Below are 21,528 nucleotides of genomic sequence, written 5' to 3'. Positions count from 1 at the left end.
CTTGGTGCTGGTGCCGCCGACAAAGCCCCAGTTTTTGCGGAGAATTATCAGTGGCAAGTGGGGGAGTGGAAAATAAAAATAAAAGCCAGATTCAATTAAACAAGAGAAGGGAGGAGTTCGAAGTGAACCGTAAAGTTGAGAGTGCAGCGGTGTATTTACATGGGTCACAGCGTGCGTGAGCGTGACATGAAGGAAGTTTTGGAGTCAAAATACAGCCAGGAAGACAAGGATGAACCCCTCAACTTGTTGAACAATATGGTCGACGCGAGAGCGTGCTATAAGCCCAGCGAGAGAGTAAGACAACGCTCTCCTAATTGTCATTCAATATTTCTGTGTTATGAGAGGATTGATGATTATCGGGGATGATGTATGCCTGCTGTAGACATTCCTTCTGCTTTTATGTTGATCGTTGCGGTGTAGCTCTTCACCGGCGTTTTTCACTCCAGTAGGAGCAAAATTCAATTCAGTAATAAGATTCTAGGTATTTTATTGAAACATTTGGAAAGTTCCCTTCAATATTTTAGGCTTTTCAATTCATGCATATGTATTGTTACAGAAAAAATTTTCCAGGGATAAATTTTGTACAAGATTTTCTCATTTTGTCTGGTCATTTTTTTTCGCACGTGTCTCCCTGACATTCTTCCATGATTTTATTGTAGTCGAGGTTCATGGGATGAGTTTAATGACTCAGGAAGTGTCACAGAGTCTGGGAAACTAAGTCGAATGCTCCCAATTTGAAGTTTATTCATTCTTTGATTGACTGACCATTTTATTGCTGTACATTATGTTGTAAATATTCCATAATGGCACAATTTATGTAGCAGAGATCCCCGAGGTAATATAAACAAATATTTAAATAATAACTATCCTGTAAAAATCTCAATTGCCTTTTGGTGATCAAAATTTGTTGCTGGAAATTTAATTTAATTCATTATTTTACGACTTCAAAATCTGAAGATTGAATTCAACTTACCCACATATATATCTTATTTATTACGATTGCGAAGACCGGGGGTGCGTCGTGCTCCAAGTTTAAATCAACAATTACCTGACCGCCACTTGCAATTCGATCCTGAAGAATCGATTTTGGCCTAGTACTAAAAATACCTCCCCCACTTTAATCAGCATCACCCCTCTCTCCTTTTAATGAGTGTTCCCTGGGAATGATGAGGTACCACCAATGTGTATAATTAATCCCAACGAGAATGATAAAAAAAAATTTCACTAATTTCTGCACAGGCCATCATCAAAATTTCACCCATGCGAATATATTAATTCCTGTTTGATTTATGGAAATCCTCGGGGACATCTGGCGAAAGCTCACTCTCATATTCGTTTAGTTTCTCGCATTGGTATGACATCGCAACGAATTAGGGACACGCAGTTTCCCTCAGCCAAATGATGACTTTTTTAATCCAGTCTGTGGTTTATTCAGTCGCCGTTTGAAATTCTGGTTTTATCGGGTGTTTTCCCTGTCAGTGAAATTTAAGCATCTTCGGTTGATTGATTTCCCCATTTCTTTTATTGATTTTCTCAATGCAATACAGAGTAAAAAGTCTCGAACGAACAAGTTATTCAATGATGGTTCTCTACAGCAATTTCATTGAATTCACTCCTCTCATTTTGATTTTACTCTTCACTTCGACTGCTCGTTTTCCATGAATATCTTGAAGTCCGAGAGAGATGACAAATTTTTTGTTAATACCTTTTTTGTAGTCCTTGGTTCGCCTGACAAAAGAGGTAATTACGAAAAATTTGATATTTGGCTTAGATTCAGAGATTTTCCTGTTTTAAATACCTTGCCTGATATGTAACTCTAATTTTTTTCAATCCATTCAATAACATTAATCTTAGTACTACTATGAATTTCCGATTGTCTAAATAAAATCGCAGTATCCAGACTTGAACTACAATTAAATTAATTTATTTTTAAATCAACAATTCAATAATTTAACTCGAACTGGGATACAATATTATCTCCAAGTTCTTCATCCAATTAATAGGTCTTGCTTCCTCCCCTGGAATTAAAATTTCAAATTTACTGAATAAACTACAGTCACCGACGAATGTTTACACTTGCTCCGTTATAAGCTATACTCATACCCCGCTATCATGGAGCTAAACGGCAACGAGAAACGGTAGAAGGGAGACCGCGTTAACAGGCCTTCGTTCTTCAACCAGATGTAACTCAGTGAGTGTTGAGTGCTTGGCAAGAGTGAAGAATCCCCTCCCCACGAAATAATCGCAGTCCTCTGGATAAAAGTGCACCAAACACAATATATCAATTATTATTTTGTAGTTAGTATTCTGCATTGTTTTCGTATTATTTCAGTAACTCCAGTTGCCGGAAGCACCGGAAATTGAGAGATTCGCAGTTTTGTTTCAATTTTTGCATGGGAATTGCTTTTATTTATTTCAATAATAAAAAAAAACTACCTCCTGCACACTTGTCGAAAAGCACATGAATACGTGAGGTCATTTACACTCGGAAATTATGACCAACGATAAACAGGTGAGTGTTTTATTACTCTATCTAATCATCTTCAGTTATTGCTCATTTATTTCTATGTAATTCTTTTGGTAATAAATAGATAGATAGAAGGTACCTTGAACTGTTAATTGTTAATTACTTATTATGTAAAAAACTTGATTGTTTTTGTTGCTATTCCTGATTGCGCTAGAATCAGATTGACCTGGCACAATCAGCAAGGAACAAGGAGTTGATATTTTCTTTTGTTTTTTTGAGTAGTACGGTATCTCCGAAATGATTAGAAATTTCCTCAATAATCACTACCAGGAATTTCTAGGATAGAGTGACGACTAGTTGACGACTACCCTTTAGCCGATAATACATGCGATAGGTGCAATTGGGTCGAGGCCTGTCTATTCCCAACTTGATCGATAAAAACTACTTCCTCAGCTATCACTTTCGTATCGATTTCATTGAACTATGACAGAAATTAATATTCCTCTCATTAATCGGGCAATTGATGGTTAATTGGCATTATCAGTTAAAAGGAACATTAATTTCTACAACTTTCGATCGCTTTGTAAACTAGATACCCAGATCAAGAAAAATTCTATTACATTAGAAAATAGACATCGCGTGTTCGCGGAATTTTCCACCTGCTATGGAGTTATTGACCGTTCAAATGAATTTCAATATTTTTTAATAATTTTTTCAACGAAGATTTGGATTTTAAGACAAATTTTTGTTAAGGTTTGTTTGGAGAAGGATTTTTTCATACAATAAAATTAAAAACATGAAATATGAAAATGGTAGCTATTGACTTTCAATTACCAAAAAAATATCCTATTTTAAATTTGCATAATTTTCCCAGAATAGTTGAAGCGAAGTTCAAGAGTGTAATTTGTTCCCTAGCCAATTTCATGAAAATTCCTGGAAATGTTGTTAACAATTTTCCCCGTAACACCGGAAATTATACTAATAAAAAATTTGATAATTGCAGCTGTGGTTTCGTGGCGTGCGTAGCAGCAAATTTCGTCATGTTTATGGTGTACCAGCGAAGCGTGATAAGTGCTATGACAATATTAAAATAACGAAGAACGCCCATGACTCGCAATTCTGTGCGGTTAATCCAAAGTTTCTTGCCATTGTTACGGAAGTTGCTGGAGGTGGTGCATTTCTTGTCATCCCCCTTGACAACGTGAGTAATCTCGATCGAGAATAATCATTACCATTCATTTGTTTAATGTCGACGTAATTGCTAATCTCTACGTCATTTCTCCAACGACAAGAAAAAGTCAATTGAAAATGGGGAAAAACTAAAATTCCCTTTTAAGTGTAAAACCCCTGCAGTTGCAAAAAAAAATGGCAAGAGCAGCTTTTTGTTGAATTTCTCAAATTTAATAACGTCATTAATTTTCCACAAATAATTAAATACCCACAAAATAATCAAAAGGAGATACGGGAGATAGTTCAGCGGAAGGATATCACTTTCTGCTCGAGCAAAAATCTCATTAAGCATTTTTAATGAATTCGAGGCATGTGAGAACCTACAAAAATCATTCTCCCAATGTGTGAATTAGTCGGAATGACCTTGGTCAGCGAATTCACCTCGCGTGGCTAGAATTATTGTTAATGACGACAAGAAGAGAATAAGAAAGATGCTCCACACTTTGTTTGGCACGTACTTGACGTTGGCAATAAAAATGCACTTTCACTAGCTATTTCTCGATGCTAATCGTTACCCAGCAAATCAGTTATTCTCCTACTATTTTTCTTCATTTCGAACTCCGAAGTCTATTTACATCTGTCTACTTTCAATCTGAGTGGACTTGTCTCCCGAATTTCTTTTTTCACCTGATTTAGTCGAACGTTGACTGCCCGAACCATAAATTTCCATATTCTTCTCGGATTTAATTTTTTTCGATTAATTATTTTAAGTTACATTTTCCTCTGACATTCATAATCTAATGACTGACATCGATTCTTAGAATCAGTCACTTCTTTATCTTCAGTCGCTATTACCAATTAAATTTGAATTTTTTTCTTCATTCCAGACTGGGCGACTCGATTTCAATGCCAACAGAATTACGGGACACACTGGACCCGTTTTGGATATCAAGTGGAATCCGTTCAATGATAATGTCATTGCCTCCTGCTCGGACGACTGTACCGTAAGTCAAGTTCATTAAAATTATTTTAATTTCATGATAATCGAGAATATTCATCCTAGGTATGGAGTATTCCGTATTAAATTCGAGATGTTCAGCCTTTTACAGTTATTATCGCTATGGAAATTTGTTGATTTAATTGTAAACAGAAATTGGAAAACTATGTTCGAGTGATCAATTAATGGTTCATAAATTATTCATGAGTGAATTATTTATTAAATAATTAATTAACTGTACAAAATTACTGAATTTGTCCAGCCTCTACTCCAATATCTACTTCAAAAATATTGCAAAGCCTTTTTTTATTAAAAAAACAGGTGAAACTCTGGCACATTCCCGACGGAGGTCTATCCCGGAACCTGACGGAATGGCTAGTGGAGCTCCAAGGCCACAAACGTCGTGTGGCTTACCTGGAATGGCACCCAGTGGCCGAGAACATTCTCTTCAGCGCTGGTTTCGATCACTTGATAATCGTGTGGGATATCAACAGGGGTGAAGCGATCAACATAATCGATCGTCATCCCGACGTCATCTACAGCATGTCGTTGAACCGAGACGGAAGCCTCCTGGCCACCACCTGCAAGGACAAAAAATTGAGGGTATTCGAGCCTCGTTCAAGTATCGTTGTCTCAGAGGGTGTCTGTCACGCTGGAACAAAAGCTAGCAAAGTCGTGTTCCTCGGTGGTACTGGTCGCCTTTTGACAACTGGCTTCAGCAAACACTCGGACAGACAGTATGCTGTCTGGAGCCAACACGATTTGTCAAGCCCCTTGGCCTGCGAGACCATAGACTCGTCTAGTGGAATTGTCTTTCCCTTCTGCGATAGTGATACAAATGTAGTGTATCTCGCTGGTAAAGGGGATGGCAATATCAGGTACTACGAGTACGTTAACGAGGCACCGTGGCTCCACTATCTCAGCCAGTTTATCTCGGGAAATCCTCAGAGAGGACTGGGGATCATGCCCAAGAGAGGCATTAACACCAGCACTTGCGAAGTCTTCAGATTCTTCAAGCTCCATGCCACCAGGGGAATGTGTGAACCCATTTCTATGATTGTTCCCAGGAAGGTAATGTCAGGGGTTTTTTTTCGGTTTCATACGCTTTACGGTGGTTTTTATGGGCAACTTAAAATATACTCTGAATATGGTTTTGGAAAATTACTCTACAATTTCCCGTTTTAATCTCCATTTAAAAACGCTCGAAGAATAAAGCCAGGTTTCAATTTCAACGCTTTTTTTTTCATGAGTGTACCTATAGCCAACAGTTTTCCGAATTTTCCGATTGTTTAATTAATAATTCGTGTGCACTTTGACAATTGCATCCTATCTTTTTAATCAACAGAGTGATCAGTTCCAAGAAGATTTGTATCCAGATACAGTGGGTACCACACCCGCATTATCAGCGAAAGATTGGATCAGTGGAATCAACAGTCCACCCCTCCTGATATCCCTAAAAACAGGTGAGTGCCCCACAACCACTATTACTGCGTTCAACCACTCAACGATTTTATTAACTAATGGATTTCCCTTCATTGATCCCACAGGTGGAGGCATCACAACACATAAGCCTCAAGTGTACAAACCCCCTCAGTCAATCCCCGCTGCCGATGTAAACACAAAGAAGAAATTCGCATTTCTATCGACAGAAACGATTCCCGACTATCGGCCAATCGATCCTCTAGACATTGAGAAGAGCCAAAAAACATCGAACAATCAGAGCACGAAAATCCATCAGCTGCAACAGAGATTCGGCCACGTGACCATCCAGGTGAGTCTTCAATCGTTTGTATTTCGATATTTGTGATTTTGTTCGATGATTTTTTTTTGTTCACGGAGAGAATTTGTTCGTCAATTAACTGCAACTTTGCTCTGCTTCTGTGTGATGCTTATTTCACAATCAGAGATATTCCACAAAGTTTTTAATTTATTATTTTAGTAAACTGGATTTGTGTGTCATTTAAGCTAATGAAAAAAATTTCCTAATAAATTCATTTTATATTATTTTAAACAAAAAAAACTATCGATTCTTCAACAATTGAAGCAATTCTTCATCTCTAATAAACAATAAAAAATTACAATCATTAACCGACACACGATGAACAACGAAACAGCAAATGGAATTTGATAAGCAAATTATTCACGTAATTGTAAATGATATGTATTACTGTATTGTATTGTTTTATTGAGTTTTATCTAACACACTAACACTTTGCATGGTCCATCAAGCCAACAAGATGTAGCACCCAATTCTATGAGCTCGTTAGCAAGTTCGGGGCGTATACCAATGTTTGCAAGGTAGGTTTGTCTATTTATACCCCGAAATTAAACTAATCTAGCTTAGGACCCATTGATCATCGATATCAAATTCACGACTCTGGCCCATTAAATTTTATCAACCTAACTTAACATAATCGCTCATGTGCTCAACTAATTCAGTGATTAACACTTGGAATGATTGTCAATGTTTCACTGTTGGAGGAGGAATGTTAAAAATTCAATGACATTTTGTTGATATCCAGAACAATGCACCCCTCAACGACAACAAGATCATGGAGTCCGTGGATATACCGAACAATGAAGCTGAATTACGGCTGGCATATGCCAGACAGACTGACGAGCTCCGTTTAATTAGACGACAGCTTGCTAATAAGCAGATGAGGGTCAAGGAACTCGAAGAGCAGCTGAGAAAACTTCAGAATAATTGAGATAATTTTTTACTGTATTATTAATACCAAAATAGTTCAGTTGAGGGAAAATCATTCTGAGGCTTCACCGACTTTTCTAGGATAAAATTTTCCAGACGATATTTTTTCAAAAATGCATTCTAGATTTTTTCTTCATAATTTTTCCCTTTGTTCTTTTCATTTTGAAAAGAAAGCTGTCGTAAAAAGTGAGCTTGAAATCATTATTACCCACTTTCTTTCGTCTGGTAAATTCTATTCATGAAAAGAAGGCGAATCACCATTCTGACGAATTGGGATCGAAAATGAAATGCTATTGGTATGCTTTGTGCTGAAACTCTATAAAGAATTTGTGCCGAGAGAAACATCGCTTTGCATTCGTCGTTTGCGGTAATTATTGTATTAAAAATATGAAATGGACCTAATCATTGTTCAGTGACTTATTTGTTTTAATTTTTTAACGATTTGAGGACGACAGAATGATTTTATTTTAATTGACATTTTATTGACATTTTTAGATTAAGTCGACTCTGTGATTCACTCGTGTAATTACTTTTCTTTGTTTTTAAACCATTCCCTCTGTAATGGTTTTCTTAATGAATTTTGGAACTTATTATTCTAAAGCATATCAATTCTTCTGATCGTCTTTATTTTTGCAGCTTACGAGTATTTTGTGGTGTAGAATTTGATGTTTGTGGAGTATGTAGAATTAGGAGAACCAATCTACAACAATTACTCAGATCAATTTGTACTGATTTCTATATTACAATGTTTATATGTATTTTTAATACCTTGATGTTGTGGATTTAGCTAATTTCTTGTGTTCGCCCCCCATTCATCCCATCAATTTCATAATTCATCCGAAAAAGAACTGGTAACAATGGCCTATGAATTTTTTTAATCGCCAACAATTTTCTTAATTCAGAGAAAAGTTTCAAAAGTTTTTCTCTTCCTGGATAAAAACCGGTTGTGTCTCCATATTTCTCCCTTAATGAGAGCATGAAATTTAGCTGTGCCTTGAAATGACATTTATAAAAATGCTGCCTTTTTAATTTATTAGAATTCTATTCTGTAATGGGATCACCTTTAAACAATTTGAGGTTCTATCTCAGGACAATGGCACCCAAAACAATATTTTCTTACAAGTGTAAAAAGTAAAATTTTTAGTCATAAAAATTCTCCTTTTCAGACGAGTAAGAAAAAACTGTTTTCTGGAAATTTGCCTTAAAGGTGACCCAATCAATTAAACCACACAATTAGAACAAAATTTGTTTAAATGTATCAATAGTTCGTACCACTTGGATCAATGTGGTCTATACGAACAGGCGAAATAAACATAAAAAATATTGGAAGTTAGCCAGACGTAATCACACGTGTGTTGCCTTAAGCCTACGAAATAAAGCCACAAATGCCAAAGAGAAAGTGTCGATTCATATATTCAGAATATTTTATAATTCAACAAACGACCAGAACTGTTTCATTTAATTTTAAAAAAACACAATCACGCTAAAACACTTAGTATTTGTACGTACAAATTGATATACATTTGTAGAAATATAAATCCGAATCATTTTATAATTTGTAGGTTATGTGCAGAATAAAGAAGTCGAGTGTTCGTAATATGAAGATGCATGTTATTTTTCACATTTTCTTTCGAGTCTATAAATAATTCAAGAATTAATGGCTCGTCATCAGTGTCTAATACCCTGAAATTAATACGTTGAATGCCAACATATAGTTTACTTACATAATTATTCGTATAAAATCTTGTAAAAATTCTAGAGCAGTAAATAAACATGCTCCACTTGTCTAGTGCACGACATTTCAATGGCAACATCTCAACTAGAAGTTTTGGGTCGTCAGAATTTTTCCCCGGTCGATAATATGCTCCTGAATAAAACTCTAAAGCAAAATCCCCCTTTCAAAACGTTTGGAATGTTGCTCTTTTGAAATGACGTATCACTGACAAAAAATTGTCTTCTAATGTCTGTATCGGGACGGAATGATATTCACTTAAAATATGAGAGTCTAGGACGGATTTAAACGATTATTTTGTTCATGCTCATCTACTGAACGTGTACAGAAGTGTGACGATCGTAATCAAGGAGATTCCTGAACTTGTAACTCGATTCCCTGGATTGCAACCGTCTGAGGAACAGGTGTAGATGCAGGTCCTGTATTCCAACGAATCACCGACGTGTTCTACGTAATCGCAAAAGTTCCCCATGTGAACTGATGAGCAGTAACGTTTCGTTCCAATGCCTCCTAATTAATATTTTTTTAATCAAAATACAGTACTAGAAGAACTTTAACTAATTAACATTAAATTAAAAGCAAGAAATGATTGAGAATTCCTCTTCATGCACCAGAAGTATGTATTGCTTTATTTATCTATTTGTTTATTCATGTTAACTAATTGCCAAGTGTCCAAAGTGACCCACAACTCTTCAACTCATACTTTTGGTACTTGAATACCCATAAAGTGCAGGGAGACAGCCCAGTGTTAGTGTAACGCTAATTAAGAACCTCCATAACGTCCAGTGGTTTTAATGCAATACCGAGCATCAAATACATGATCACAGCTATCAGGTTGTTGTGCCTCCTCAGTGAGAAAGCCCTCCCCACAGGTCCATTCAGTGGCTGATGTGCACTGATAGCACTTTATGCCGAGTGCTCCATTCATTAAACCAACGACAAATTAGTAACGTTATAGCTATCGCAGCTAAAATTATTAATTAACATGCATGGTTATTAAGTGTAAGAGGTTAGCAATGCCTAATTAGTAGGAGTAAGATTAATTTTTGCCTGCAAACCCCGAAAAATTCTTTCTCAACAATGTTTTTACCCTCGAAACGTCCCACATGTTTGACACAATACTGAGCTCCGAAGACATCATCGCAGGGCTCTGGTACCATATCGATATCGTCTGATAGGAGCTCATTACACTGAAACGGGTTTTTACCGCTCGTATTCTCGCATCGGTAACACTCAATTGCTCTAGCTAACGAAGAAAGGGGAAGGAAAAACCAAATATAAAATAAACAAAATAAAGTAATTAAAAATTAAAATGTTAAGTATTACTTCATCTCTCATTGCAAAAGAAAATAAACAAACACTAGTTCAAACAATACTTCACAAGGAAAAATCCCATTCAACTTTCACTAACTTTCTCATCAGGAAAAATCAACAAAAAATAAACTCATCACGAATTAACGTCATCACACGTCTCAATTTGTCAAACAGCATCGTCCAAAAAACATTGGAATTTTCATCAATTGAAAGTGGACCGCACCCACATGAATGCGAGGAAGTTTCCAAAACACTCACCTGGTGCTAAGGAAGCAGCGAACAGGCACAGGATCAACAAATACCGACTCATCGGGTTAGAACGGTTCATCTTGGCTCACACTATTAAGAAAAACATTCGAAAATATTGAAAAACAATTTCAGGCAAACGTGGGGGCACGTAAACACGGGGAGGTGAGACATGAACTAGTGGACGTAACGCTCAATGACTGATCAAACCACAATGCGTCATGGCATGGCATCGCCCCGAAGAAAAGGTGGGAGAAGACAGCGGGGAACCTGCACGCTGCACCTGCAGCACTGTAGTCGCTGTTGTGTAAGATGTTTGATTGTAGCATAGGTTCTGGGGCCCATGTGTTTAAAAATGTTGTAACAAGATTTTTCTCTCTACTTTTTCGTCCTAAATTTGTCTCTTAACAATTCTTTGGAGTTGGATGTTTCAGGAGTATAAATAAGGAGTCAGGTCGTAGGACTCAGCCGTTGAATTATTTATTCACGCCCCTAGGACCGGAAAAGGATGATCCTAACCTCACTTTTTTCGGTTAAATGGACGCAGAACTTCATTGTACTAATTGTAATGAAAAATTTTATTCGATAATCGTGGAAAATAGTATTTCATGCTTCCAGGATAATTCGTATGTAGATAGCTGACAGGTGTACCTGGTTGTAGTGAGCTCAAAATATTTCGACAAGAAATGATCTGTCGGTTATCTACATACAAATTTTTTTGTCGTCGCCAACCGACAGCATAGACTGTGGCGCCTCCCACGCCGGTGTCACTACTAATATTGGCGTGAGCCTTTATTATAGTCTTCTTTAAGCCAAAACAGCTTGAGAAATAGAAAATATGTATGAAAACCATTTCAACGTACATTTTGTTTCATCAATTGTCAACTTGTACACGTTTAGAGCTGATTGCTGTTAGTTGAATTGACCGTGGAGGGTAACTGACATAACGACATGTCGATAACTGCTTTTGCAATCTTCTTTATCTGCCCTCTAAAAAGTGACCTCGTACAGCCAAATTGTTTGATTACAATTGTTCAATGATTAACTTTACCATTGACATCTTGTTTTAGGTGCAGGGAATTTGTCCGTTGGCATGTGAGATAAGTTTATGGTAAAATATTGGACAATTTAGTTGTTGGATGATTTTCATGTGGCGGTTGCTGGTCTCAATCATCTCATTAGTCTGTGCCTATGGTTCAGACTTGGTGATGCGCCAACAGAGGGGTTTTGCCCAGCGTCTCTCACAAATTTTTCGCATCTCACGTCAGTCGCACAGTTGTTCGACGCAGGCACGTTATAATCACTTTGCATTTTGTTGAATAACCAGTATCCGTTTATATCAATTCAATCGTCATGGCGGAGGAATATCTTTATGGTAAATATTGATTACCGGCATCGGGATATTATCTTCAACGTGTTATTTATTCATGAGTGCTTTTACTTTCGGTGAAATATACGGTGGAAGGTGATGAACGCATTGGCTACGCGACGCCGGCAGATTTTCGGCCATTGTGCTTCTTTCTTAGTGGGGACTCAAAGCCCTCGATGAATTATACAAAAATTAATTCTCATTCGAGCCTCATAAATCGAATCTATTGGCATCGGGGGCATTATGGGGAAGTCGTAACTGATGGGTGAATTTTTTATTTTTTTTTTAGGAGTCGAACTGGTGGGAGAGAAGTCCAGTGAGGTCTGGGATCCAGAACACAAAAATGACGACGCCGAAGGCGGCAACCAGCATTTTGGCGTCGACCAAAAACTCATCATCAAAATGGTATGTCGGGTCATGTAGTTTTAGCCTTGAGTTATGGTTCCAAGAAACATTTGGGGTTTGCGATCCTGACGCCGACGTTCGATATTATTTTCCCATTGTTACCTGCATTCGCCTTTTTTTGTCTCACAATTCGTCAATTTTTTCATCTTATTTTTCTTCATTGACTTGAAAATAGTGGAAGAAATTTGTAGAATATTGCTGGCATTGACTCTTCACGACGGTTATAATGCCAGCCTCGACGCCATTGTTTGAGATAAGTTTGCGCGCCAATTATTAATTACGATCGTTTGGGTGTATTTCTTCAGCCATTAATTCGTGGGATCTTTTCCTTATCGGATTTCTTAGTGGATAAAAACTTCTGGAGAAAATCCATGTTAAATTATGACTACTGGGAATAAATTTTATTTAAATCCCGTACTCGGATTTTTTTCCGAGTTCAGAGGTCAAATCGTGAGGGAATTTATTCTTTCTCTAGGGCAAATTAAGTGTTCAAGGACTTCAAAATATTGGAAATTGTAAACCATTGCTGGGTGAAATTTTCGGGATTATTGAGAGAAGTAACGCATGGGCTTTTATTTCAGGCACTTTTGGGACCGGAAGCCAAGGCTGGTGAGCTCAATGTCCTGCAAGTAGAGGCCATGGGACTCAAGGGACTTATCAAGACTCCCATTGCCCTTTTGGAACGAGGAAAGACCGAACAAATAACTCTCGATCTCAGCTTTCCCGATCCACCAGTGACTTTCACACTTATCAAGGGAAGTGGACCAGTTCACATAGTTGGACACAATCTTCTTGGTAAGTTTGTTTTTCATTCAGAATCATTGGTCTGTCCATTGCATTTTTTTGGTTATTTATTGAATCATTTACCAATCAGGAACTCACATGGAAGAATTCGATGACTTAGAAGATGAAATGGAGGAGGAGAACATTGACGACGAGGATGACGAAAAGGTAAGGAGACTCAGTCAATGCTCATATTAATTTTTATTTCATGCACGTTATCTCATCATTCTCAAGACAATTGTAATTGATTTGAGAGTTTTAAAAAATGAGAATGAAAGAAAAAAAATAAATTGGCAAATTCAGGTATTGTATATAAAATAGAAATAAATATTTCAGGCTGCACAAAAGAAACGAAAGCAAACCGCGGATGGTAAAAAAAATGGCACCAAACGCGCCAAGATGGATGAGGCTATAGACAAGTAATGCGTTTAGTGCGATACCAGCAAAATAATTCATAACCATTCATTTTGTTTAGATTTAAGTTTTTGTCTGAGGGTGATTGAAAAAAAAAAAATTAAAATACATTCTACGATCGTCATAAAATTAAAATAACGAGTAATAAAAAGTTATAATCCTGGTATTCACAATGTCCCCTTTGTGTTACTTAAAAATTCTCATCGATAAAATAAATTATTTTATTTAAAAATCTAATTTACGTGTTATTTTTCATCTCTTCGATATATCTAAGTCCTTTCACTCCATCTTGGCGAGGTTGTTTATACAAGAAAATCGATTTATTTTTATCCAAAGGTGAGATTACATTTTCTCTCATCAGTGAAACTATTAATTCATTCCTTGAGTTATCGAAAGATTAAAGTTGAATATTATTTTATGATGACAGGACACAGAGGTTGAGGACGACGAGGACGAAGAACCCAAAAAGAAGCATGCCAAATTGTCAACTCCGGCCAAAAACAAAAATCAGGCTAACAAGAACAAGAAAAAATAAAGTAACTGTCGTGTTTTGCATTGTGGCCTGTGAGAGAGAAAAAAAATCCATATTTTAGGCTAAGATATAACGCGTAAGTTCATTGACCATCATCCGTGCATTTGTACGAATTTACTAATCTTACCATCGGATTATTCGGATATTTAATGAGACAGGAATAGAGCCACCACAACTGTGCGACATTTACTATTATAGTTGACGAATTGATAAAAAAAAAAAAACAGAATTAGCCATTAAATACTTGACACTGTCATTAGACTGTACATCGTTTGAAAATCATTTTACTTTTTTGTCACTCCCAATTTTTTTAAACAAAAAAAATGTGAGAATAACTTTTATGATCATTAAATCCTAGCAGTGCTAAAGAATTATCAAAGTAATGCTCAACTTTCAAGTCGTCTTCATCGTTCATACTGTCAGCTCTTCCAGATTCAAATACAAGTTAATAAATCATTGTCATGTAATTTCTATAATTTTTTTTTCATCGAAATATTCAAAGAATAACGTCAATTGTCTGAAGACATTTCAAGTCATTCCATTTCCAACGAGTGGTTTGTACATTTATTGAGAGGTCACGAGTGTTATGTGATTTTTGTGTAAAAAAAAAACACCGAAAGCCTGTGCTTTACAAGGACATCTTAATGACTAGCCACAGGTATTTCTCGGCGATCGACTGCACACTCTGTACACCTATTTTGTACATATAAGCGATACAATAAAAAAGAACATTTCACATAAATTATTCGACCAATTATTGAGTGAGAATCGTCAGTCTTTTCTCTCTGAGGTGACCCTCGTCGTTCTGATTGCCCAATTTCTTTGATATTATTTTTTTCCCTGACTAGTTTATTTTTGACAAGTTGTATTTGATATTGGTATGAGGAACGCAAGAAGAACTGGTCACCAGACCGAAATATGTTTAAATGAAGAAGAGAATAACGAGATCCGGACAGAAAGTGACAGCTAAACTTTTCAGGTTAATTTGACAAACTTCACACTGTCCAAGGATGGCTGGCTAGGCCATGATAAATATTCATTAATTTCTTCGTCAACTGATTGTATCATTTGATAGGAGCTTTACAAAGTCATCAAAATCTTTAGAAGTACCAGCGTATGGTTCGAATGGCCCTACTCATCGTGATATGCAGAATATCTCATCGAATGTAGAAATTTCAAGAGCCCATGACTTCAATGAAATAACTCCGGATGAAATTGGTCGTCTGCGTCAGCAGGTACAAGTGACAGGCTCCACACCAACTTCAATTATTCATCTGACTGTTCTTTTAAAGGTGAAGGAATTGACAGAGAAAATCACACTAGTGGAAAATGAAAACCATCTGAAGGATCGTCAATTGGATAATCTGCGAATCGACAACGAGAGGATCATTTCTGAAGTTAAGAAGCAACAGAGATGCAATCGTAATCTAAAACGTATGGACATGGTGATAAATCAATGATGGCATTTCATAAAAAAAAGATGTCTGCTTTTATTCCAGAACAGCTGGACGATGAAAGGTTTTTTTACGAGAAAGAGAAAGAGCACTTCTGCCAGGAGATGGAGAACCACAGGATCAAGTGCATTGGTAGCACTTCCAAGCTCCATCTCCAGCAGTATAGGGAGTTGGAGAGGATGCGAGAGGCGTTGGAAGAGGAGAATAAGGAGATCAGGGATGAATTAGTGGTGAAGAATGAAACGACTTATAATTTGTGTATCAAATTTTTGAGGATGAAGGACGCGAGGGACGTGTTGAGCATGAAATTGAATGGTTTGTTGAGGGATCATCTCCATGTGATTGCTGAAATGATGGAGAAATTGGATGAGGCGAGAGAGGAGCTCAATATCATTGTTTCCGAGAAGTTTCAGGAGCCGTTGCCTATCAGCAAAGCTAAATTCCTTCAGGTTGTCTTTTTTCTTGGGCTCGACAAAATATTTTTAAAAAGACAAACTATTGCATTTTTTTTGCTGATCTCTGGTTATTGATGATTAAAGTTTATATTCAATAGGTAGTCCAAAGAAATAGCAGATTAGTGTACGAAAATGCTACCCTTAAGGTTCACATTCAACAATTAACCCTGAACATTGAAAAGCTGAAGAGCCAGTCACAGAAACCGAAGATGATCGATATAGACACCCGAACGATGGCTAAATTGAGTGCTTGCAACAGTAAAAAGAGGAATATTCTAGCTGATAAAGAATTTTCACATCTGTAAGTCTGTTCTCCTTCTCACACAATCACTTTTAAACCCAGAGATTCGTAATATTTACAGATCATGTAAAAATGAATCCTCGAAACACTCAAAAAAGCCCCAGAATTATTTCAAGAGCCTATCACAATGCCCAATAAAAACAGACCAGACATCTAGTGCTCCAGGAATTATCCAAAAATCGTGTACAAAAAAGAGAGAAGATATGTTGAGAGAAAGTGACGACTCCACAAAAACATTTGATAAATAATTCCACACAGGTTCAACATATTCAAATGTTCTCATTCATTGTCTATTTTTGAAACTAGTGCTCACTCGTGTTTTCTCAGGGTAAATTTGTCTTCTAATGGGCGAATTCTTCAATATAATATAGTTCTATCGTTATTATTGCCTTCACAATCAGAAGTGCGAATCATTCTTCATTTAATCACCAATGACATCAAAATAATAACTGAATAAAAATGAACCATAACTGGTAATTGTTGGAGAGTCAAGAGGGATGGGCATCGACGTCGTTGAATTTTATTCACCAGATAAGAGTATTTAATTGTAAATAAACTATTAGTTTCTAAATAATTCTAACTTTTTTCAGTCAGACTGAAATTGGATTAACTCGCAAGTTGATTATCTGGTATCAAAATAATTAAATGGTGGGGGTGGAATGGGGTGTGAAAGAGATAATGGACTTTCTGGCAATTATTTCGATCTCTTTATTCTTATTTTTTTTTAAATCATTTGAGCATCAGAGGATGAGGGCAGCAATCTCGTGGGCGGATACCGTGTTGCGTTAGTCTCGTCTATTGTCTTCTCAATCGCGAACAGATTGTCTATTTTTTTCCAATACACAAGAGAAAATTCACCTCTTCCACTCGTTCAATGGAAAGCAAACCTAAAAAACTGATTAATATCTCGTACATGAACTACAAGTCAAGAAGTTTTTTCGTATTTGAAATTCCTTGGCTTCGTCGATCAGAGTGTTAGTGAGAGAGGGGAGGGACAGCAATTTTATACTCCGGAACTTGTGGACTCACAACCAGTTTCATCGGGTTCATTCAGTGCATTCTATCCATCTTGAGAAGTTGTTCCCACATTGGAGGAGTAAATATGAGTGGTAGAGTAATTAATTTTGGTGCTGGACCAGCGAAACTTCCAAATGAGGTAAATAGTCCTCTAAATATTAAATTAATTTTTTAATTAATTGGTCTACTAGTGACTTCCGAAGGTTAATCAACAGGTGGTTCATCTGAACAGAAATTATTCTGTAATAAATTTCTTCTGAATCCATCTCATGTGATTAAATCAACATCAAATAAATTAAATTATTTATTTAAGTGGTAATTAACTAAATGTAAATAATTTTAATTATTTCATGAGAACATATTTGTCAGCGGAATTCAGTGATGAACTCGTTGTTGATTTATTGATGCAGTGAAATTGGAAAATTTTATTAATAATTTATCACAAATACTCGAGCGCCTTTCTTATCATGTTTTCGTAACATCGAGGGGGAATTAATCATGGAGATAGTGATTGTCGAGGAATACCCGTTCGGTGTCTGCAAGTGGCAGGCCTTCACGTGGAGATGTTTTCTTCTTTTTTTGAAATTGACTTCAACTCGTTTCGATTGATTGACGTGATCTTCGATAATTGCTTTTGATCGAAACTAACACGCTCCCACCGTAAAATGTTGCATGCAGAGGTCATTCGGTTTAATTAATTGTTTAATTCTGAAGTTTTATCATTATTTATTGCTCATTAAGCTCCGAAATAATTTGTAAATAAGACTCGACGAAAATCGCAAAAATAAGAATGGAATTCGCTTGAAAAATCGTGATTATTTTTTTACTGCGTTTGCCGTGTTGCAAAAAAATTAAACAGCAAGGAACGTTCGAAGAAAAGGGATTTGAACGAACAATATCGTAAATTAAAGACTGAATGAATATCGTTCCCAAAAGGAACGATCGTCTTGCTCGATAAAGGAATCAAAAGCACAAAGCAATGAGTAAACGAAATTGAACAATGGTTTGATCTGTGATTTTCAAGGTCCTGAAGAGTGTTCAGGAAGAATTATTATCCTTCTCGAATACGAAAGTGAGTATTTTGGAGCTCAGTCATAGATCGGGCGATTTTGCAAAAGTCAACCAAGACACTCAGGACCGCTGTCGTGAGCTCTTGAACATCCCCAGCAATTACAAAGTCCTGTTCATGCAAGGTGGAGGTACTGGACAATTCGCAGCTGTCCCCCTGAATCTCATCAGCAAGACTGGAGTCGCTGATTATTTCATCACAGGTGAACAATAATTTTTTATCCCTAGAGCACGAGCCGAAGACGATTGCTATATTGAGTGTCCACTTTACCCCAGCGGATCTTATTGAAAAAATTAAAAATCTATTGATTTCTTTTTAAATGATAATCATTTCACCTGATGGACAAATTCGCTGCTTCAGGATCTTGGTCGGCAAAGGCAGCTAAGGAGGCAGCTAAATACGGAAAAATCAATCAGGTGCTTCCGAAGACTAGTTCATACACCGAAATACCAGATCACACGGCCTGGAAACTCGATCCCAATGCGTCTTACGTATATTATTGCGCCAATGAAACGGTCCATGGTACCTGTAAATTTTTATTTTATCTCTATGCATGTCTTCCTTTACACTGAACCAGAACTATTCTTTTAGAAACAATTTGCGTCCCTGAATCGTTACTCTCCCACACATTGTCATGAAAAAATCATTCAATAGATGATAAAGATCATGCGATAATTTGTTATCTCTAGTAGATTCGGAGATATTCCTTAAAAAATCAGCTGAGATCTTGATCCACTTGAATCATTTTACGGTTTTTTCATTGAATTGTGCTAATCATGATCAATTAATTAATATCTTTACTGAATTATCTTTCTCTAGGCATAGAATTCGACTACGTCCCTGAGACTAAGGGGATTCCAATAGTTGCAGATATGTCTTCCAATATTTTGACGAGGAAACTTGATATTTCCAAGGTAAATGAAGAAAATAATCGAATATTTTCTTTTTAATTGATAGATTATTAATTACATTGCCAAGTGGTCCGAATTCGATTACCGCCTGAGCGTAATCTCTTCAATTACAGAAAAAAATCAAGAATTCATTCTTAAAAAAATTTCAAGCTGACCTAAATAACTGACTTTCCTCCTAGTTCGGAGTAATCTACGCTGGAGCCCAGAAGAACATAGGCCCCTCTGGAGTGACCCTTGTGATCGTTCGGGAAGACCTTCTGGGCAATGCTCTGCCCATTTGCCCTTCAGTTCTAGATTATACTGTCACGGCAAAAGATAACTCTCTGTACAACACGCCACCAACATTCCAGTGAGTTACTCGACGTCTCATAACTATTTCTCTTATCTTTCGTAGAAAATATTTCGTCATTGTTGTGAACGATAACCACCAGCAGACTTGTTTATCTCGCGAAAAATGTTTAGCTTTAGGAATATCGTATGCGATTGCATCACTGAATTGCATCTATCATTAGATATCATTTGATTTTCTTCAGGAGTGTTTTTATGAAAGTTTTTCTGTTCATATTTTTTAAATGTTTTTTGCTTAATGTTTTCCAGCAAACCTACCTCGTCGCTAATGAATTTCCATCATTTCCATTGCAGGATCTACGTTGTGGGACGTGTGTTTGACTGGATAAAAGAAAATGGTGGAGTCGAAGGAATGGAGAAACTCTCTTTAATCAAGAGTAAACTTGTCTACGATGTTATCGAGCAGTCCAACGGTTTCTACAATTGTCCCGTGGTATCGCACTCCAGAAGCCGAATGAATGTGCCGTTTAGAATTGGCAACAACGATGAGGAGCTGGAGAAAAAATTCCTGGTTGGCGCTGTAGAGCGTGGAATGCTCCAGCTGAAGGGACACAGATCTGTGGGGGGTATCAGAGCCTCGCTGTATAATGCAGTATCTGTTGACGATGCCCAGGAACTGGCCAACTACATGAAGGAATTCCACAAATCTCATGCCCAGTGAACACAACGATATTATTATTTTTTAAAACAATAAAAATTTGATTAGTCCGTTTCGAAGGGCTCAGCTACTTGTCAATATTTTTTCGTACTCCATTCTTTCCGATGCAAATATTTCGTCCAGAATTGCCTCCAATCTCGCATTCGTACCCCTGCAGCCATTGATTACTTGCTCTGCCCACTGAAAAATTAACACAATTGTTGCACGAATTTTAGAGGAGAATCCAATAGAATCCTGTAAATAATTTATGACCTTGAAATATTCATGAGCTCTCTCCGCAGTCCAGCCAATAGGAACTTCTGCCTGCAGATCTCTCAAATTATAAATTTTATCCGCCAATTTAACTAGTTTAGCCTCGTGGCTAATGTGAGGTGAGTGATCAATTTGCAATTGTTTTCTCTCCATTTTCGGTAATGTCTTGTCGTCTGTCACTTCAGACACCACGAGCTTGACTTCGGCACCAAATTCCTGCTCAATTTCCTCGAAGGTCGTCTCCGTGTCCTCCACTGTATCATGGAGGATTGCGGAGATGATAACGACGGGGTCGTGGACGTCCCCTTCTTCTGTGAGAATTTTTGCAACTCCTGAAAATAAGTTCATTCATATGCCCCACATTTCTTACAATTTCAAACTAATAATTTTCATACCGGGCAATTGCTTGCTGACAATAATTGACAAAATCTATTCTCAATTTGGAATTTAATTTACATTTCCATTAGTTTCAAAATTTAAATTTGTACATTCGAAAACATTTTACTGCAGAAAAAATATCCAATGTAATTGATTATTTAATCAAATATTGTTCAAAGGCAGATCAGAAGATTTCGTTTATTACCCAGAGGATGATTTATATAGGGGGTTCCTTCTCTGTTCATTCTCTTCTGTGTTTTGTGTTTTTTTGCTGCGAAGTCCGCGCATTTTATTATCAAAGACAGCAATTGTTCTTTAGATAACTCCTTGGGTGATATTGTCATCATTTCTGATTTTTTAATTTACGGGAACTAATGGAATTTATGAAACAAGACGGGGAACATAACCTCTAAAAGTATTTCCTGACGCTGCTGCTGTATTGCTGCACGAAAAGGACAGACTGAGAGGTGCGGTAGTATATCGACCATGAACTTTAAATTATAGAATAATGAACTTGAACAATTAGCACAGAAGAATAATCAATGAATA

General features: G+C 36.9%; 6 protein-coding genes and 1 long non-coding RNA gene across 16 annotated transcripts; 4 read left to right on the top strand and 3 right to left on the bottom strand.

Annotated features, from left to right (window-relative positions):
• The first annotated feature begins 19 nt into the window (after nucleotides 1-19).
• On the top strand, nucleotides 20-8,938 carry LOC135163058 (coronin-2B-like). Of its 4 annotated transcripts, none has more exons than XM_064122199.1 (9): nucleotides 153-294; nucleotides 2,333-2,512; nucleotides 3,471-3,668; nucleotides 4,525-4,641; nucleotides 4,956-5,705; nucleotides 5,980-6,097; nucleotides 6,182-6,405; nucleotides 6,864-6,932; nucleotides 7,157-8,938. In XM_064122199.1, the coding sequence occupies exons 2-9, from the start codon at nucleotides 2,495-2,497 to the stop codon at nucleotides 7,340-7,342; spliced, it is 1,680 nt and encodes a 559-aa protein (XP_063978269.1). In that variant the 5' UTR covers nucleotides 153-294; nucleotides 2,333-2,494; the 3' UTR covers nucleotides 7,343-8,938. The 4 variants fall into 4 exon arrangements, with proteins under 4 accessions (XP_063978267.1, XP_063978268.1, XP_063978269.1 ...); XM_064122200.1 differs by lacking the exon at nucleotides 153-294 and adding an exon at nucleotides 2,011-2,191; XM_064122197.1 differs by lacking the exon at nucleotides 2,333-2,512 and having other exon boundaries at nucleotides 20-294.
• On the bottom strand, nucleotides 1,890-3,152 carry LOC135163081 (uncharacterized). Its single transcript, XR_010299059.1, has 3 exons — nucleotides 2,607-3,152; nucleotides 2,104-2,252; nucleotides 1,890-2,018 (listed from the first exon to the last, which is right to left on the bottom strand). It is a non-coding gene; the product is annotated as an uncharacterized LOC135163081 (long non-coding RNA).
• Nucleotides 8,737-11,247, bottom strand: Bou (boudin). The gene is made up of 4 exons (XM_064122238.1): nucleotides 10,646-11,247; nucleotides 10,164-10,319; nucleotides 9,845-9,991; nucleotides 8,737-9,583 (listed from the first exon to the last, which is right to left on the bottom strand). The coding sequence occupies exons 1-4, from the start codon at nucleotides 10,713-10,715 to the stop codon at nucleotides 9,381-9,383; spliced, it is 576 nt and encodes a 191-aa protein (XP_063978308.1). The 5' UTR covers nucleotides 10,716-11,247; the 3' UTR covers nucleotides 8,737-9,380.
• A 601-nt stretch (nucleotides 11,248-11,848) lies between these two features.
• On the top strand, nucleotides 11,849-14,878 carry LOC135163078 (nucleoplasmin-like protein). Of its 4 annotated transcripts, none has more exons than XM_064122234.1 (5): nucleotides 11,849-12,008; nucleotides 12,292-12,407; nucleotides 12,989-13,202; nucleotides 13,297-13,358; nucleotides 14,032-14,878. In XM_064122234.1, the coding sequence occupies exons 1-5, from the start codon at nucleotides 11,987-11,989 to the stop codon at nucleotides 14,137-14,139; spliced, it is 522 nt and encodes a 173-aa protein (XP_063978304.1). In that variant the 5' UTR covers nucleotides 11,849-11,986; the 3' UTR covers nucleotides 14,140-14,878. The 4 variants fall into 4 exon arrangements, with proteins under 4 accessions (XP_063978304.1, XP_063978303.1, XP_063978306.1 ...); XM_064122233.1 differs by having other exon boundaries at nucleotides 13,282-13,358; XM_064122236.1 differs by lacking the exon at nucleotides 14,032-14,878 and adding an exon at nucleotides 13,527-13,841.
• Nucleotides 14,879-14,949: 71 nt separating this feature from the next.
• Nucleotides 14,950-17,072, top strand: LOC135163064 (coiled-coil domain-containing protein 18-like). Of its 3 annotated transcripts, XM_064122211.1 has the most exons (6): nucleotides 14,950-15,115; nucleotides 15,212-15,371; nucleotides 15,429-15,570; nucleotides 15,636-16,039; nucleotides 16,144-16,346; nucleotides 16,408-17,072. In XM_064122211.1, the coding sequence occupies exons 1-6, from the start codon at nucleotides 15,063-15,065 to the stop codon at nucleotides 16,592-16,594; spliced, it is 1,149 nt and encodes a 382-aa protein (XP_063978281.1). In that variant the 5' UTR covers nucleotides 14,950-15,062; the 3' UTR covers nucleotides 16,595-17,072. The 3 variants fall into 3 exon arrangements, with proteins under 3 accessions (XP_063978281.1, XP_063978282.1, XP_063978279.1); XM_064122212.1 differs by having other exon boundaries at nucleotides 15,241-15,570; XM_064122209.1 differs by having other exon boundaries at nucleotides 15,212-15,570.
• Nucleotides 17,073-17,301: 229 nt separating this feature from the next.
• LOC135163068 (probable phosphoserine aminotransferase) lies at nucleotides 17,302-20,429 on the top strand. 2 transcript variants are annotated; one of them, XM_064122218.1, is made up of 6 exons: nucleotides 17,302-17,502; nucleotides 18,388-18,634; nucleotides 18,793-18,954; nucleotides 19,252-19,346; nucleotides 19,523-19,692; nucleotides 19,986-20,429. In XM_064122218.1, the coding sequence occupies exons 1-6, from the start codon at nucleotides 17,449-17,451 to the stop codon at nucleotides 20,350-20,352; spliced, it is 1,095 nt and encodes a 364-aa protein (XP_063978288.1). In that variant the 5' UTR covers nucleotides 17,302-17,448; the 3' UTR covers nucleotides 20,353-20,429. The 2 variants fall into 2 exon arrangements, with proteins under 2 accessions (XP_063978288.1, XP_063978287.1); XM_064122217.1 differs by having other exon boundaries at nucleotides 18,793-18,960.
• On the bottom strand, nucleotides 20,345-21,447 carry LOC135163077 (guanosine-3',5'-bis(diphosphate) 3'-pyrophosphohydrolase MESH1). The gene is made up of 3 exons (XM_064122232.1): nucleotides 21,185-21,447; nucleotides 20,602-20,933; nucleotides 20,345-20,529 (listed from the first exon to the last, which is right to left on the bottom strand). Exons 1-3 carry the CDS (start codon nucleotides 21,324-21,326, stop codon nucleotides 20,413-20,415), a joined length of 591 nt encoding a protein of 196 aa, XP_063978302.1. The 5' UTR covers nucleotides 21,327-21,447; the 3' UTR covers nucleotides 20,345-20,412.
• Between the last annotated feature and the right edge of the window lie 81 nt (nucleotides 21,448-21,528).

This window comes from Diachasmimorpha longicaudata, chromosome 5 (assembly GCF_034640455.1).
Source record: "Diachasmimorpha longicaudata isolate KC_UGA_2023 chromosome 5, iyDiaLong2, whole genome shotgun sequence".
In the NCBI taxonomy this organism is placed as follows: Eukaryota; Metazoa; Arthropoda; class Insecta; order Hymenoptera; family Braconidae; genus Diachasmimorpha; species Diachasmimorpha longicaudata.
Note: the sequence above shows the minus strand (reverse complement) of the source record. Positions and strands in the feature narration are given on the sequence as shown.

Excerpts from the sequence above, each read along its gene's own strand:
- LOC135163078 (XM_064122233.1), top strand. The coding sequence starts at position 11,987 with ATGGCGGAGGAATATCTTTATG. Across the intron at positions 12,009-12,291 it reads GGCGGAGGAATATCTTTATG|GAGTCGAACTGGTGGGAGAG; the intron begins GTAAATATTGAT and ends TTTTTTTTTTAG. Across the intron at positions 13,359-14,031 it reads ACGACGAGGATGACGAAAAG|GACACAGAGGTTGAGGACGA; the intron begins GTAAGGAGACTC and ends TTATGATGACAG.
- LOC135163064 (XM_064122209.1), top strand. The coding sequence starts at position 15,063 with ATGAAGAAGAGAATAACGAGATCCGGACAGAAAGTGACAGCTAAACTT. Across the intron at positions 15,116-15,211 it reads GTGACAGCTAAACTTTTCAG|GAGCTTTACAAAGTCATCAA; the intron begins GTTAATTTGACA and ends ATCATTTGATAG. Across the intron at positions 16,040-16,143 it reads GCAAAGCTAAATTCCTTCAG|GTAGTCCAAAGAAATAGCAG; the intron begins GTTGTCTTTTTT and ends TATATTCAATAG.
- LOC135163058 (XM_064122197.1), top strand. The coding sequence starts at position 160 with ATGGGTCACAGCGTGCGTGAGCGTGACATGAAGGAAGTTTTGGAGTCA. Across the intron at positions 4,642-4,955 it reads CCTGCTCGGACGACTGTACC|GTGAAACTCTGGCACATTCC; the intron begins GTAAGTCAAGTT and ends TTAAAAAAACAG. Across the intron at positions 6,933-7,156 it reads CGTATACCAATGTTTGCAAG|AACAATGCACCCCTCAACGA; the intron begins GTAGGTTTGTCT and ends GTTGATATCCAG.
- LOC135163068 (XM_064122217.1), top strand. The coding sequence starts at position 17,449 with ATGAGTGGTAGAGTAATTAATTTTGGTGCTGGACCAGCGAAACTTCCA. Across the intron at positions 17,503-18,387 it reads CAGCGAAACTTCCAAATGAG|GTCCTGAAGAGTGTTCAGGA; the intron begins GTAAATAGTCCT and ends GTGATTTTCAAG. Across the intron at positions 18,635-18,792 it reads CGCTGATTATTTCATCACAG|GATCTTGGTCGGCAAAGGCA; the intron begins GTGAACAATAAT and ends TCGCTGCTTCAG.
- LOC135163077 (XM_064122232.1), bottom strand. The coding sequence starts at position 21,326 with ATGATGACAATATCACCCAAGGAGTTATCTAAAGAACAATTGCTGTCT. Across the intron at positions 20,934-21,184 it reads CTATATAAATCATCCTCTGG|GAGTTGCAAAAATTCTCACA; the intron begins GTAATAAACGAA and ends ACTTATTTTCAG. Across the intron at positions 20,530-20,601 it reads GAGCTCATGAATATTTCAAG|TGGGCAGAGCAAGTAATCAA; the intron begins GTCATAAATTAT and ends TTAATTTTTCAG.
- Bou (XM_064122238.1), bottom strand. The coding sequence starts at position 10,715 with ATGAACCGTTCTAACCCGATGAGTCGGTATTTGTTGATCCTGTGCCTG. Across the intron at positions 10,320-10,645 it reads CGCTGCTTCCTTAGCACCAG|CTAGAGCAATTGAGTGTTAC; the intron begins GTGAGTGTTTTG and ends TTTCTTCGTTAG. Across the intron at positions 9,992-10,163 it reads ACATGTGGGACGTTTCGAGG|CACTCGGCATAAAGTGCTAT; the intron begins GTAAAAACATTG and ends TAATGAATGGAG.